Source organism: Dipodomys merriami, unplaced genomic scaffold (assembly GCF_024711535.1).
Source record: "Dipodomys merriami isolate MVZ:Mamm:240054 unplaced genomic scaffold, mDipMer1.0.p SCAF_64, whole genome shotgun sequence".
Lineage (NCBI taxonomy): Eukaryota > Metazoa > Chordata > Mammalia > Rodentia > Heteromyidae > Dipodomys > Dipodomys merriami.
The window spans coordinates 7,493,904-7,509,948 of NW_027206224.1; the positions used below are offsets into that span (position 1 = coordinate 7,493,904).

Sequence of the window (16,045 nt, forward strand, 5' to 3'; positions counted from 1 at the left end):
AATCAGTTTGACCTTTAATGCAGTCTTTTTATTTTTTTATATACGATCACAACCGTACCCTGTGCCGGTGACAGCAACCTGGGAGGAATGATAACGTGGACACTGCTTGGCAGATAATTTTATCAACATAGCTGGCTGCCATCCCCTTGCCTTCACTGTACATTAAGATTGCTGCCCAAAGATATATGTTTAGCCACGCTGTTTTAATATCACATTATTAAACTTGAAAATGATTCAAGGACAAACACTGGACTTCAGCTAACTGTAGGGTGCCACATTTTCTTGCCTCATTTCTCTCCTTTTTTTTAAGCAGTTATTTTACCACTAAAGCAGAAAAGAAGGAATTATGCAGGGAAATTGCTATCTGCTGCTACCCCTGCTGGATTACACAACCCAGAGCATAATAGCTTCCCCAGTGAAGGCTCTGACAGCTTGGGCCAAACCATTAAGCACTACCAACACCTAAGGGAGGGAAAGGAATGGAGTGGAATGCCTCCAAAACATTCTTGAAGAAGTTTATTACCAACAGAATTTCTTTGTAGATGTCCAGGGCCCACCCATAGAAATTTTGTCTCAGTTGATTTAGGATAAAATCCAGGAATGTTCATTTTAGAAGATGCTCAGGTATTTCTATCTAAATGGCTGCATAGATTTTTCACTTGGTGTCTCTTCGTGTGCATAATTTGCTCAGATGCAAATAGTCATTAAATTGGGTTAGAATTTGGAGTTTGAAGGCGGACAAGGCATGGGAGAGCCTAGAATATAAATAAATCCCTATTTTCCATATTTTTTAGTTGATAAATTAAAACAGAGTGAATTTATAGGATATAATGAAGTGTTTCCCTTACATACTTATAGGCAGTTCACTTAAAATGAAATGCATACTATGATGCTCATATTACCTCATGTTCATCATGCAAATATAAAAAAATTAAAAATAAGATGTTGAAGATAGCAACATTTCCCTTTCATACTGTAATTTCCACTAAATACAATGTTTCTATAACTTCTTTTCTTGCATAAAATATTAGTTCAAATAGATTTTCTCTGTGTTGTATGTGTGTGTGTGTGTGTGTGTGTGTGTGTGTGTGTGTGTGTGTGTAGTCCTGGGGCCATATAGCAGGTCCTGGGTCCTGTCTCTGAACTTTTTGCTCAAGGCTAGAGCTCTGTCAGTTGAGCTACACCTCCACTTTTGGCTTTTCAGAGGTTAAATACAGAAAAAATTCTCTTGGACTTTCTTATCTAGGCTGGCTTTGAATATGATTCTCAGATCTCAGTTTCCTGAGTAGCTAAGATTACAGGCTTAAGCCACCACCACCCAGCATAAATAGGTTTCATTGTGGTATTTCCATGCATGCATATAATGTAATTTTTATCAAATTCAACTGCTCTGTAATTCTTTCACATTCCTCTTTCTTTCCAACAATTTTAGTGGGTTTTTCTTATGCTATTTTCATATATAAATATATATACATATATAAAACACTTAAATAATACCCATCCTCCATATTTTCTCTTTTCCTCTACCCCTTTCAATACTTTTCCTACTAGCAGTTCCTGTTTATATCCATGCCATATTATTTTATTATTATTATTATCATCATCATCATCATCATCATCACTATCATCAGTCTATATTCTACAGGTAAGTATAAGCACATAATGTTTGTCTTTTTGAGCTTGACTTACCTGGCTCAATCTTATCTCCAGGTCCATTGGTTTTCCTGAAAATGATGTAGTTGAGTGCTTCCTTATTTCCTTATGATTGAGCAAAACTCCAGTGTATACCACATCTTCTTTATCCTCCCCTCCTTTCATCAGTTGTTGGTACCTAGGCCAAATCCACAGATTGGCTCTTATGTATAGTACTGCTGTGTACATAGGTGTGCAGTTATCTTGACTATGGGCTAACTTAAATTCCATAGGACATTATGTCCAGTAGTATAGCACAGACACATAGTATCTCCATTCTGACTCTTTAAGGAAACGCTATATCACTGATTTGTGCACTTGCTAGACTCATCTATTTTCTTACCAACAGTGTATAAAGGTTCTTTTCTCCTAGTATGCTCATCAGTATTTGTATTTAGTTATTTCCTTGATGATCTCTATTATAACGGGGGTGTGAGTTAATTGACACCAAGTGATGTGATGGAAAATATAAAAAGCAAAGATTAGAAAAAGAAATCAGCCAGTGATTTCATTAGGTGCCTCTCACTATCCAGTTATTTGTGGCAGAGTTAGCATACTTGTCTGCTCTCAGTTAGTGATGTCAGAAGTTGCAGTGATACTGCAGGAGACTGGTTTCAGAGAGGCTGAATATTTATTAACTCAGTCCCATGAAACTATTTCCGACCAAGATCGGTATTTGGAGTAAAATGATATGAATACAGTATAGATGTAATATTCAATGCTAGGATATTTGCTTCATATGCTTATATATTTAATTTGCTCTTTGTATGTGTTTAACATGCAGAAAGCTTCTGGGTTTGGTAATTTGCTTTCGTACAAGGTTCTTATAAACTAACAATAAACATCACACAATGATAAGAATTTAATTGAACTTCTTATCCGTACCTAATAAAAACAATGCCATATTTTTTTTGTTTTGTTCTTACCATTTTCATTCCATTTGACTTGACCAAGAGAATTTGAATTAAGCTTACAAATCAAATATCAGAAGACATTTCTCAAAAAAAAACTGACAACAGTATCTCCTGACCTCCTCTTTATCTGCTTATTTTGTTGTAAATATTTGCCTGGCAAGTGCTTTCATTGATTCTGGCTCCTTTTTTTTTTCATCTTGCTAGCACATAAAAAGGACCATCAAGAGTCACAATTCCGTGACTGTAAATAAATGGGACTCAGAGCCAGGTAAAATTTCTGCATTAGGGCGATGACACATGAACCACACCAAAATGAGTAATTAATTCAAGATTGCCTGCTTCATTTTGTCTAGAATATAGACAGGGTAAAAAAATATGACATATTTGAATAATAACAGGAATAATAACACATTTTACCCGATTTATAAAAATGTAAAATTAGTAAAGTGAAAGGAAGGAAGTTCAGGTTCTGGAATAAGTTACAGAAATGAAGTTAAAGAGTTATCAGGGTGGACATCCTCCATCACTATAAATTGTTTTCATGGAGTCAGCTCATGATTACAAAATTGTCCTGGACTGCTTTAACATCACATTACAGACTGGTGGTTGAAACCATGGAAATGTTTCCCTTCGAAGCTAGAAAACCCTCATTTGAAGGTCCTTGCAGCATAGCTTTCATTTTGAGACCTCTTTACCTGGCTCGTGGCCAGCTGTCATTTTATTCGGTGCTTACATGATCACTTTGAGTGCCCACAGAGGAAAAGTTGGTGAGGGTTCCGAGTCTTTAGCATTTCTATGTATAAAGACACAAATCCTAACCTATTAGGGCCTCCATCCTTAGGACTTCAGTTAACCACAGTTATTTCCTTCGTAGCCCTATCTCCATATACATCCACCTAGGACACTAGGCAAGAGGAACTGGTGAGTTCAAACAATTTATTTCCCATACTTACATTTGGGAAAATGTATACAGATATTAATGTGTGAAAGAATATCTTTTGATTTCAGTTCTAAATACCAAAATACCAATCCAAGAGGAGATTTCTTCTTGACTCCAAGTAGGACATACTCATTGAGTTCATCTGCCCCTTTCTGGATACAGGATTTTCTACTACACATATTTTTACATCATGGTGTTTCTCCTATGCTAGGACAAGGTTGCTCTTCTCTGAGCCTCCTCTATCTGTACCTAAGAACCTCCAGTTTATTACTCACTTTGGTGATATGAGGCAGATTTAGAGAGTCTTGAAAAACACCAATATATCTCTTACATTTCCTTATCCGACCCTTGGCTATATATGCTTTTGGCAGCCTAAAAGTGAACTCTCTGATTTATTTTGAACCACATCTAACTTCTTATATCAAGTCACATGAAAAGAAATGTATATTAGTGGTACAAACTATAGCTTATGATTACTTAGACATTTATTTTTTAAGCCAATATTTGCTGAATACTTATTATGCATCTTAAATCATATATTTGTTACTTGGAAGTTTCCTAGTTTATTTCTATATCTCCAGCATCTAGCATATCTCCATTACTAGGTCATTTCTTTGTAATAGCTCTTTCATGAAAACATAAGCAGTTTTATAAGATCATCCGTCTAGTTTATCTAGAGAAACTAAAGACAGCTTCTGCGGAAGATTATCCACAGAGTAGTCACATGTAAGTGTAGATAAAAAGAACATATTAATTTTCAAAATCATGATTAAAATTTTCAATTATGATTAAGGAGAGTTGGAGAAATTATCAGACAGAAGGAAGCTAATAAGAAAGTTTTGGGAAGATGTTTGATTCAGAAAAGCCAAGTTGGTCGGAAGTTACAGGGGAAGAGAGTAAAAAATATGACATGAAGACTAGGCAGGAATTAACCCATACAGGTGATATGGGAAGATCCAAGTCTCTATAATAGAAGTAATGAAAATCTTAAAAGTTTACCCTACCTCTCTCCCTCTCAGGACTAAGATATTCCTTGGTCTTATAATCTAAAAATAGAAATCCATAATATATATATTATATATTGCATGCCTATATCTATATCTATTGATCTGTTGATCTGTGCAAGGAGAGTCTAAATAGCATTCCATTTATGTTTGTACTATAACTTTAGAATAATGTTTATTGGACTTTCTTTTAATTCAGTACCATGAATTAGACATATGGATAGCTAGATGGATGGATAGATGAAAAAACACTTCACAGTAATTTATTTCATTTTTAAATACGTCTCCAATGTAAAGAGTCAATTAAGTGTTAATTCTTTGGCACCAAAACCCTCCCAAATAAAAGTGAGTTAAACAAGGGTACTGTTGTGAGATATATATATATATATATATATATATATATATATATATATGATATCTGCCTATACAATCCAGAGATTGAGAATACTATTGGGGCTAATGGTAGTCTCCCAAATCTATTATATAAAATGCATGTAAGATAATATATAATCCCTTATTTAATATTTCCTATTCATTTTTAAAGTTACAAAAGACCAGTGAATGAATATCCCAGCATAATAATTTTTTTATTTTTTTATTTTTTATTTTATTTTATTTGTGAACATACTGTACAGAGGGGCTACAATTACATGGGCAGGATAATGCATACATTTCTTACCAAGCATTGCAGCCTCCTCCTTTGTTTACCCTTCCCGTCCCTTCCCAGCCTCCCCCCTCCCTCCCACCCAATCCTTCCCCCCTCCCCCCACCGACATTGTAAAGCTCGTTTTTGACATGACAATTTGTACTTCTCATTATTGCAACAGGTCCACCTGAATCCTTAAACCACTTGTTTTTCCCCATCTCCTCCACAAGTTATACTGACATCAAATATATTGAAAGCGGGGTTATACTGTGGGGGAGGGACATACAAAGCAACAAAGAAATAATCTTATAAATGCGTTAGAAACACATGCATGAAAGAAAAAAAACATTAAAATACCTATCTAAGGGTTCATTTTCCTAACATCACATTATCTAACTGTTTCCGGTTGGCTCATACATATACTAGATATTGCAAATAAGGGAAACCATGGGGCCTATGTTTCTTTGGGCCTGGCTTACTTCACTTAATATAATTTTTTCCAAGTTTTTCCATTTCCTAACAAATGGAGCAATGTCATTCTTTCTGATGGAGGCATAGAATTCCATTGTGTATATATACCACATTTTCTTGATCCATTCATCTACTGAGGGGCATCTGGGTTGGTTCCATATCTTAGCTATGGTAAATAATGCTGCAATAAACATAGTTGTGCTGGTAACTTTAGTGTGGTCTTGTTTGTAAACATTTGGGTAAATGCCCAAAAGTGGGATTGCCCAGCATAATAATTTTAAGATGATGACTTTATATACTGTCTCTAATATCAGCCAGTGAATTGTTAACAATTTTTTTTGGGAAAACTAAGTTTAGAGTAAATATTTTATATGTGATTTTGGTACCATTATGCTATTGAAGACTAAGCACACTTACATACTTTAAAATAGTTATTCTTAAACTGGGTGCTGGTGGCTTATGCCTGTAATCCAAGCTACTGAGACCTGTAGTTTGAAGTCACCCTGAGTAATAAAATTCATAAGATTCTTATCTCCAATTAACTAGCAAAAAGGTAAAAGTGGAGCTGTGGTTCAAATCAGTGGTGCCAGCCTTGAGCAGAAAAGCTCAGGGACTTTACCCAGGTCCTGAGTTTAAGTCCCAGTACTGGTCCCTTCTGTACTATTTATTTTCTACAAACCTTGTCTTTCTCAGACAATGAAAAGAGAACCAGGTGCTATTAATACTTTCCTAATATTCTCCTTTGAAACATGTCTGGTGATAGAAGGCCTCTCAACTCCAACAGGATCTTTCTTTCAATAGTTATAAATAAGTGCTTGTGGATAATAAAGTAAATTTTAAAACAGCAGGACATTCTTCCTTCTTGGAGTCGATCCTGAGCCCATTCAAAATGGTGGAAAAAAATGGGAAAATCCATAATTGGGAAAAATAATTTGCAATATAGCTATTTGAATAATTCACCTATTGAACATATCAGAGAACCAGGTAACAAGGATAAGATAGATTATTATCTCAATGCCACTCTCCTGTGATAACTGGGATGTTAGTCCTAAAGAAGATCAACTGCTGTTGGTAAACCTACTTCATTAAAACAGATCACACTCAAATATATCTCTGTCTTTTGGAAAACAGTTTGTTGTATATTCAACAGCAAGAGATTTATTTTGTTTAAATCATGGTATATGTGTTTTCTGTAGTGTGAGATCCAGTGGTAATTTCTGCTCTCATCTTATATATTCACTAGTTTTAGAAAAAGTCACTGTATTTCATCAAGAAATCATGATCGGGGTTTATTCTTCTCTATTCTGTGCTTAAAATATGAACTAAATCCAACAGCTGTGATATGAGCAAGGGAAGAAACAAGCTAAGATGCAGACACAAAGATGATATGAGGGTGAATGGCATGAAATTTTGAAAGAATGAAAGAAGAGGGTTCATTGATGAAATAGTAGAATCAAGGCTGAGTTTACAGGAAGTAAAGAAGTGTTTTTTTGGAAAGTAAGTAAAACAAAAGGAAAGTAAAAACAAAAATAGCTAAAAGGGAAAAAAATGAATGCATCTAAACACATGTTCAATTAACAATAGCAATATCTTCCAATAAAAACTGTCAGAGACATCTCAAGATGCTAAAAATCAAGACTTTTTCAAAGAAATGAATGGGTGAAATATGCCTTCTACCAGAAGTTGTATTAGATGTTCTGATGAGTATAGTAGGATAATTAAATAAATTGAAGTAATTATGCTTGCCTTAGATACAAATCTTTATTGACTGAGTACATATAGACTGTATAGAAATACCAAAATCATGAAACCATGAACAGACTTGTTTTCTGGGGTCGCTTTCATTAACATTCTCTCTAATCCCTATAATTTCCTTTTTATCTGATAACATGAAGCTTAGGTATCTCTTCTTTTTTCCACTGTCCTATCATGGAGAATTAAGTTATTCCTTTGAGATAGATCTTCTTTTTTCCCTCTCTGCCTATACTAAAGTTTGAATTTAGGGTCTACATCTATGGTCTTTCCCGCTTAGTTAGTGCTGTACCCTTACAACCATGCTTCTAGTCTGTGTTTTGTCATTTTATTGTTGTTGTCTTTGTTTCAGTTATTCTGGAGAGGAAGTCTCTCACTTTTCTGCTTGGGCTGGTTTTGAATCTCAATCCTGCCAGTCCATCAGTCCATGGCTTCTTTTACATTTTATACTACAAACATTAGAAGTCATACACTTTTATTTATGCACTGCTGTAGTTGTATCACATCTACTTTTTTGTTGTATCTTCATTAGTATTTGCCTTTAAGTATTTTCTGACATCTGATTTACTTTCTTTGATCCATTGCTCTTTGAGAAGGCTATTAATGGTCTCTACATGTTTGTGAGTGTCCTTATTTCTATTATTCATGTCTCATTTCATTTTGTGGAGAATATTGTTTGGTGTGAGCAAAAAGTATGTTCTGTATCATTTCTATGATTTTCCATTTATTTTTTCATTTTATATTGGTAATATGGCAAAAAAATTGTTCCAAATATATTCGAGAAGAGTATTTGTTCTTCTATTACTTAATAGAATAGTCCCTAAGTACCTGTCAGATGTGGCTGGCTTTTATTTTATTACTTTCATTATTATTTTTATCACTCTATTACCTTGCTGATTTCTACCTAGTGATTTTATTCATTATCAAGAGTGAGACAGTAGAGGATTCAAACACTGGTGTTTAAGTTTTAGATATGATTTTTTTCTCAACAATACATTAAATACATATTGTTTTTATATAATTGCTTTTAAAAACAGTTAAGATAAAAAACAGAAACTGCACACTTCTACTGTCTTTCATAACTACATAATTGTCTTTACTGATGTTCTTTGTTTTAATGTGCATATGAATTACCATCTGGGATGATTTGCTTTCAGTCTGAAGAAAACTTCCTTCAATAAATGCTGATAACAAGTTTGCTAACTCAAATGTCTCTATTTCATATACACTAGCTTTTGAAAGACAGCTTTGCTGGATATAATTTTTTGTGTGAAAAGATGTTTCTTTTTTTTCTTTACTTTTGAGTACTTTGAATATGCTATACCATTTTTTTTTTGCAAACTCCATTGTTTAAAACTTCAACTTTTCATTATAATGATATTAGAGTTTACTTGTCTCTCAGTATTTTGACTGTGTTATATCTACTTTTCCTTTTAAATTATTTTTTAAAGTAAATTTGTCTTCATTTGCTGCTTTTCCTCAGAACTATTCCCAGGGAATATAAAATATATTTTATTTCACAAATTCTATTAGGAACACTGTTCATGCTATAGGGTTGAACTAGAACTTTCTGATAAGATATATATTTATGAGTAAATAGTCTAAATGGTTATGGGTATTAAAGGCAATGTTCAAAAGCTTAAACCTCATACATCAGCAATAATTAATTGAAAGGATAATGTGAAAGGTAACTCATTTTAGAAAGATTTATTATGCATAATATCAACAAATAATCTTAAAAATATAAAAAATCTCTTTACCTGCAATAAAAATCATATTGACACACGTTAGTAAATATAATTCAATTAATGATACATTGTCAATACTCTAAATAGTAGTTTATTTTAATATCACTTTTACCAAAATTCTCACAGAAATTTTCATCTAATTTGATAGTCTGATTATTTGTTAGAGATGAGGAAATGACCTAGAATAGATCAGAAATGCTACTTGAGAACATAAGAGAAATTTCCCTGACAAATATCAAGATCTTTTCTAAAGCTAACGAGTATTAAAGGAAGCTCTACTGGCCATCCTTCTTACCTCTTCAGAGAAGTTTCTCTTTAAGTCTTTAGCCCACTTATTTATTGGGCAGTTGTTTCTTTGACAAGTAGAAATGGTCAGATAAGTTGATGTTAGGCGAAATGAACCCCAAGATAAGGACTCAAATGTTTTTTTCTTTCTTGCGATTGTTTCTAATATATTTATTAGATGATTTCTTTGTTGCTTTGTATGTCCCTCCCCCACAGTATAACCCCTGTTTTCACTGTATTTGATGTTGCTATAATGTGTGGAGGGGAAGGGAAAAAACAAATCGTTTAAATAGAGATACAGGTGGACCCATTGCAACAATGAGATGTACAAGATGTTATGTCGAAAAACAAACTTTACAACTTTGGCTGGGGGGTGCGGCGTGGGAAGGATGGGAAGGGATGGGAAGGAGAAACAAAGGAGGAGGCAACAATGCTTGATAAGAAATGTACTCATTACCTTGCCCATGTAATTGTAACCTCTCTGTGCGGTATTTTCATAAGCAAAAAAAAAAAAAGAGGGTTTATTGAAATAGAAGATTTTTGAAATAGAAGACTTAGAAAATTTGAGTTGTGAAAAGCTAATCATTGAGGTTCACTGGGTGAGGTATAAATTATACCACAATTCACCTTGAGAAAATACATTACCAGTATAGGAAAAACAAATAAATTCTGCATGATAATATAAAGCAAGAAGTTAGCTTATGAAGGACCATTTATATAATTAAGAGTGTTTATGTTTAAAAACACTAAGCACAGCAATTGATAATTGTGTATAGAAGCAACATTATAGGAGATATATGAAACTTTTTTTTATAATTTTCCAAATGCATTAATTTCAACTGTCTACAACTGTTAGCTTATGCTTTTGTGTGTGTGGTAGTTGATTTGTTGGTTTGTTGTAATGGGTTATAATCACTTGAGCCACTCTAGTCAAGCCCCTTTTGGGGTTCATTATTTTCAAGGTAGGGTCTTGCTTTATTCCAGGGCTAGCCTAGACTGTGATGCTTCTATTTGTGCTTCACCAAGTCATTGTGCTCATAAGCACAGGTCACAGTGCCAAGCCATTTCAAGAAATTAAGGCTAGCTTAGCATCATCTTATATGGTCATATGTACCTAGCTTTAGAGCTTTTCTGCTCATCTGATAAGATTATCCAAATGTAACTTTATATGCCCCTATCTGTACTTGAATCATAACTTTTCACCACCCTAGTAGCTAAAATAACAAACTTGAGCCACCATGCCTAGCTATTTTAGGATTTTTGATTGGCACAATAATAAATCCATTATACTTAAAAACTCAAGTAAATCAATAATTCATGCAAATATCAATAAAATATAAATCTAAGCAGACAAACAGGAATTGGTATTGCCTGGAGCAGGTCAAAATTAGCAAGAAGGACTCATACATGCCCTTTACTTAGTCATTAATATCCTTATACAAAATAGGAAAGCATGTACACACTCCAACATTAATAAAGAAATATGAGAGAGAAGTATTAGATGTATAAATTCTTTACTAAATATTGAAGGGGATGGCATTGTCCAGAAACAACCTACATTCCTGCTGCAGTTTCAAAGTATCACTATAGACTAAAGAATATCTGTAATGATACTTCTTTATTTTAATTATTTCAACCAAAAAGGCTAAAAACAGCATGGTGGTTCCTCAAAAGACTAAACATAGAGCTCACCTATCACCCAGAAATCCCACTCGTTGGCATTTACCCAAATGACTACAAACCATCCTGCACTAAAGCCACCAGCACAACCATGTTTGCCACAACATTATTTTATGTAGCTAAGATACAGAATCAATCCAGATGCCCCTCAATGGATCAAAAAAAATGTGATGTATGTACACAACGGAATTCTATGCTTCCATCAGAAAGAATGGCATTACCCCATTGGTAAGGAAATGGAAGGATTTGGAAAAAAGTTATATTAAGTGAAGTAAGCCAGACCCAAAAAAAACATAGGCTGTATAGTTTCCCTCATTTGTAATAACTGGCATATATTTAGGATATTCTCAGAGATCACAATGGCTCAATAGCTATGTGCATGCAGCCATATAAAATAATATTCATCAAAATGAGCTCCAAGAAATGGAAACAAGAGGTTCTGGGGTTTTTTTAAATTGTACTGTTCTCAGATTTTTTTTTCTTTTTCCCCCTTTGCTTTATTCCCTGATGTCACTGTTTTTTTTTTAATTTATTTCTGTATTCTGTATCTTATATATAACTTTATCTGATTTAGAGAAGGGAAGGGGAATCACAAAAATGGTGGGAGGAAGGGTCAACAAATCCAAGTTATACTCACTGGACACTATGTTGGAAATGAACTTTACAACTTTATGGGGAGGGAGGTTGGGGGGCAAAACAGTGGGGGAAAATGAGCGAGGGGGTAACACTGTTCAAAAAGAACTGTACTGATTGAATGACTTAGGTAACTGTAACCCCTCTGTACATCACTTTTACAATAAAATTTAAATTTAAAAAGACTAAAGCTTAATTGTAACTTAATTAATTGCATCTTGAAGAAAAAATTCACATCCTCAGTTTTAAGCTATGAAAATATCCACACATGTTATCTGTACCAATTAGCTACGCTCACACTTACCACACAAATTCTGAAACTATATTCTGAGACTTGTTTTATGATATGTCTCCTACTTTTAACTGATTATTATTTTCTTCTAAGTCATGACAATAAAGATTGCTAGTTGTTGTTTCCATGAGGCAGTACAAATCTTTTTGCTCTGCAAATGATTGGGTAATGAAACAAAACCAAGCATATTAGAAAAAATGATTGTTGACTCAGGGTGCTTTTTCGATTTGATTGCCTAGTAGCATTGCATTATAGGTTTGTTATATCTTAAACTTACTGTATCTTTTACATCTAACTTGTAAGTGACTATTATTTTCAGGAAATATCAGTGTACTACCCCAATATGGTAAGACTGAGCATAGCAAAGCCACTTCAGAAGGATCTATGACCATGTATTTGAGTATTTTGAAAATCAGTAAATCAATGATAACCAGAAATTTGACAACAAAGGTTTGAAGTCATTGTTTTACTTTTCAACAATGAAGTAGACTAGTATTTTGAAGTCTGGATATTTGGTGATACCTAAAACAATGCAACTGAAATAATAATTTTGCCCAAATAACATTACCTTAGTAACCAAAATTATATATTTTGGGTGTGTGTATGGCTCTGGAGCTTGAAGTCAGATCTTCATACTTGTATGGTCTGCTTGCTTGGCTCACTGGCTTGTGCTCTATAACATGAATCACACTTCCCACCTACCTTTGTGCTGGATGTTTTGGAGATAGAGCCTTGTGGAGTTTCTGCCCAGGATGCCTCTGGAATTCAGCCTCCTTGAGTAGCTAGAATTATAGGCCGGAGCCACCAGATGCTGGGTTTTCTATTTGCTTTTAGGTAGGAGGGCAATGTGAGATAATCAATGTCCCTATAATGTGTAAACAAGTGTCTTTCATCAATCAGAATGAGAAACATTGATAAACAATAAGAACTCAATGATGGTAGTTTTCAGGAGATGGGGATAACTGACCAACAAAAACTTTATTATGGGTGAGATTTTGAGAGCCACAAGAACAACATGGGATCAATCATCTCTCACTGACAGCATTAATTTCATAGCAAAGTTGTATCATTAAGTACTGCTTAACAAAATATCTTTCAATATTGCTCCAGATAACATACATGTATATATATGTAATTATAATTACATATAATTTATAATTATATATGGTTATACATATATAATTATATAATTATACATATATATATAATTACATATAATTTATAATTATAAAGATATATGTAACTGATGATATAGATACATAAAACATATATATGTATATATATATATATATATATATATGTGACTTTTCACCTTTTTCTTGTGAAAAAGTGTTGTACAAGCGAGTCTTTGGAATTTAAAGGTTTGATGTCTCACCTCCAATTGACAGTAAAGGAGGTTTTTGATATTCCCTATTATGAATGCTCTAGGACATAAAAGACACTTATTAGATGCTGCAGCATTCAACAGCTTTATAATTTTGCATGTTCTATTACCATACAGTCGATCTTTCAATACAGAACTTCTATCCAATGTGGTGAAATTCTAAGGAGTCGATTTTGCCATGTACATTGGAATCTTCAAGATTCATGCTGACATGGATTAATGTGTGTCTTCTAAAAGGACTTGGAATAATGTACATGTTCTAGAAGGAGTTTGAAAGTTTATTTCTTTTGCAACAAATACCTCGCTTTTAAAAGGAGAAGTCAAACTCCACATGCTCATTATGGTGTTCTGTTCATTCAATCATGAGGTGGATATTTTGGTTCATGCTATTTGAAAACTGAAAAGGTTAAAAAGAGGAAAATTCTAATTGGCCTCATGCTGCTGGGATTGTCTTAACGTTTGCGGAGGATTTACAAAGTATAATTAAAACTTAGAAAACTCAAGTGTTGTTTGGACAGGCATCTTGAAGTGACACAATTTATTGTAATTTTCCCTTTTTCCAGATAATTCTCTGAGTATTTTGGCAAAGCATAATGGATTCAACCGGCAGAAGCAAGAAGTTTATCTTTTACCAATCGTAATCAGTGATAGTGGGAATCCACCACTGAGCAGCACTAGCACCCTGACGATCCGGGTCTGTGGTTGCAGCAATGATGGTGTTGTCCAGTCTTGTAATGTGGAAGCTTACGTCCTTCCAATTGGACTCAGTATGGGAGCCTTAATTGCCATATTAGCCTGTATCATTTTGCTGCTCGGTACGTAATCTCTTCATAACTTATATCACCATCATTCTGTCTCTTTAATGACTGTCAGTGGATAGTAAATTTCAACCTGGAGGGTAGACAATATTACTTTATTGAAGACGATCTATCTTCAACCATATATTGTAGTCACTGATAGGAGGTGAAGAGATAAGTTTGTACTGGTAGTCATCCAATTAAACAGAGCTTTCAATCTCATTATCAGGGTAAAAGTGGGAAAAGGTAATAAAGCATCATAGCGGTGGAAGCTAGAATAAGCATTTTTTGTGCTTATCATCTCATCTAATATGTAGGAAGACCTCCAGTTCACATGATGCACATAAAGTACTTCTCCAATACTATTGCATCTTAACACTGTACAAACTGGATTCTTGATTCTAGAGTTTGGTGAAATAAAGAGAAAACAAGCAGACAAAAAGAACTAAGCTTTGTTTAAAATGAAATTAGATGCCACAGGTACTTTAATTAACATAAAATTAAAGTGATGATTTCAAATTATAAGCAAGATTCTGGGCTGGGAATGTGGCTTAATGGTAGAGTGCTTGCCTTGCATTCATGAAGCCCTGGGTTCGATTCCTCAGTTGCACATAAAGAAAAAGCCAGAAGTGGTACTGTGGCTCAAGTGGTAGCATGTTAACCTTAAGCAAAAGAAGCTCAGGGGCAGTGCCCAGGCCTCTGAGTTCAAGCCCCAGTACTGGCAGAGAGAGAGACAGAGAGACAGAGAGACAGAGAGACAGACAGAGACAGAGAGACAGAGAGACAGAGAGAGAACATTCTATATTCCTTTCACTAAGAAACCCAATTCAGAAAACAAGATGAAGACCAGACATGGTGGTATTTCCTGTAATCACCACTATGGAGACTGAGACAGAACAATTTAGAGAATAAAAAAAAAGATAATTCCAACTTTAAAAAAAATAGAGAAACAGGTATGTCTGGGATACATAGAATATGTTTTGAAAAGAAAAAAGAAATAAAAAGATGGTAGGGCAATTTCTGAAGATTCTTATCCACTGAAGAATAGAACATTTTAAGGATGATATCAGTTGCTGTCCTACCAGTTACATCTGCCTTGAGCTTAAGTATTCCATCATTAACAATTTTACTCCATTATTTCAAGTTTCATTTTGATAACCTGGTTGGTTACAAATGTTCATTTCCTTTCCCCAGCACTGGGTCTACTTTCCAGGTTTAAAAAAAAAAAGAAGTTCCAGTCTTTATTCAATATAAAGAAATTTACTCTTATGTAACTGTAACCCCTCTGTATATCATTTTGAAAATAAAGTCACATGAGAGTAAAAAACACTTATCCATAAAACTTTGATATTTACTTGTTCTGTAGCAAACAAAAACCTATTTTTCAATTGATCAGTAATTTAAAAAATTGCTAAAAACGTGAAGTAAAATAGACCTCAGTCAAAATTGTTTGAACAGCTCGCTGAGGTCCTGGGTTCCATTCTGAACACCATACACACACACACACACACACACACACACACACACACACACACACACACACACACACACACACACACACACACACACACACACACACACACACACTCAGATGTTAAAACACAAATCAGACTAAGTAAGATCTAGTTCTCTTTCTCCTTCTCTTCCTTTTCCTTGTTTGTTTCTTTGTTTTTCTTTTCCCCCAGTACTGGGGATTAAAACTGAACTTTTCTATAAGAACTCAGGGCCTTGCACTCTACCATATGAGACATAGCTTCAATATTTTTCCTTTTAGCTTATAATTCACATAAAATATCCTTCCTCTATC

The 16,045-nt window shown here is 34.2% G+C and overlaps 1 protein-coding gene across 4 annotated transcripts in view; it reads left to right on the top strand.

The window, feature by feature from the left end:
- LOC138815454 (cadherin-8) overlaps positions 1 to 16,045 on the top strand; it is a 360,916-nt gene that overhangs the window by 336,686 nt on the left and 8,185 nt on the right. For all 4 annotated transcript variants that reach the window (XM_070004893.1, XM_070004891.1, XM_070004894.1 and 1 more), the window contains exon 11: positions 14,005 to 14,256. In XM_070004893.1, the coding sequence (XP_069860994.1) occupies positions 14,005 to 14,256 (252 nt within the window). The remainder of the gene's footprint in view (positions 1 to 14,004; positions 14,257 to 16,045) is intronic.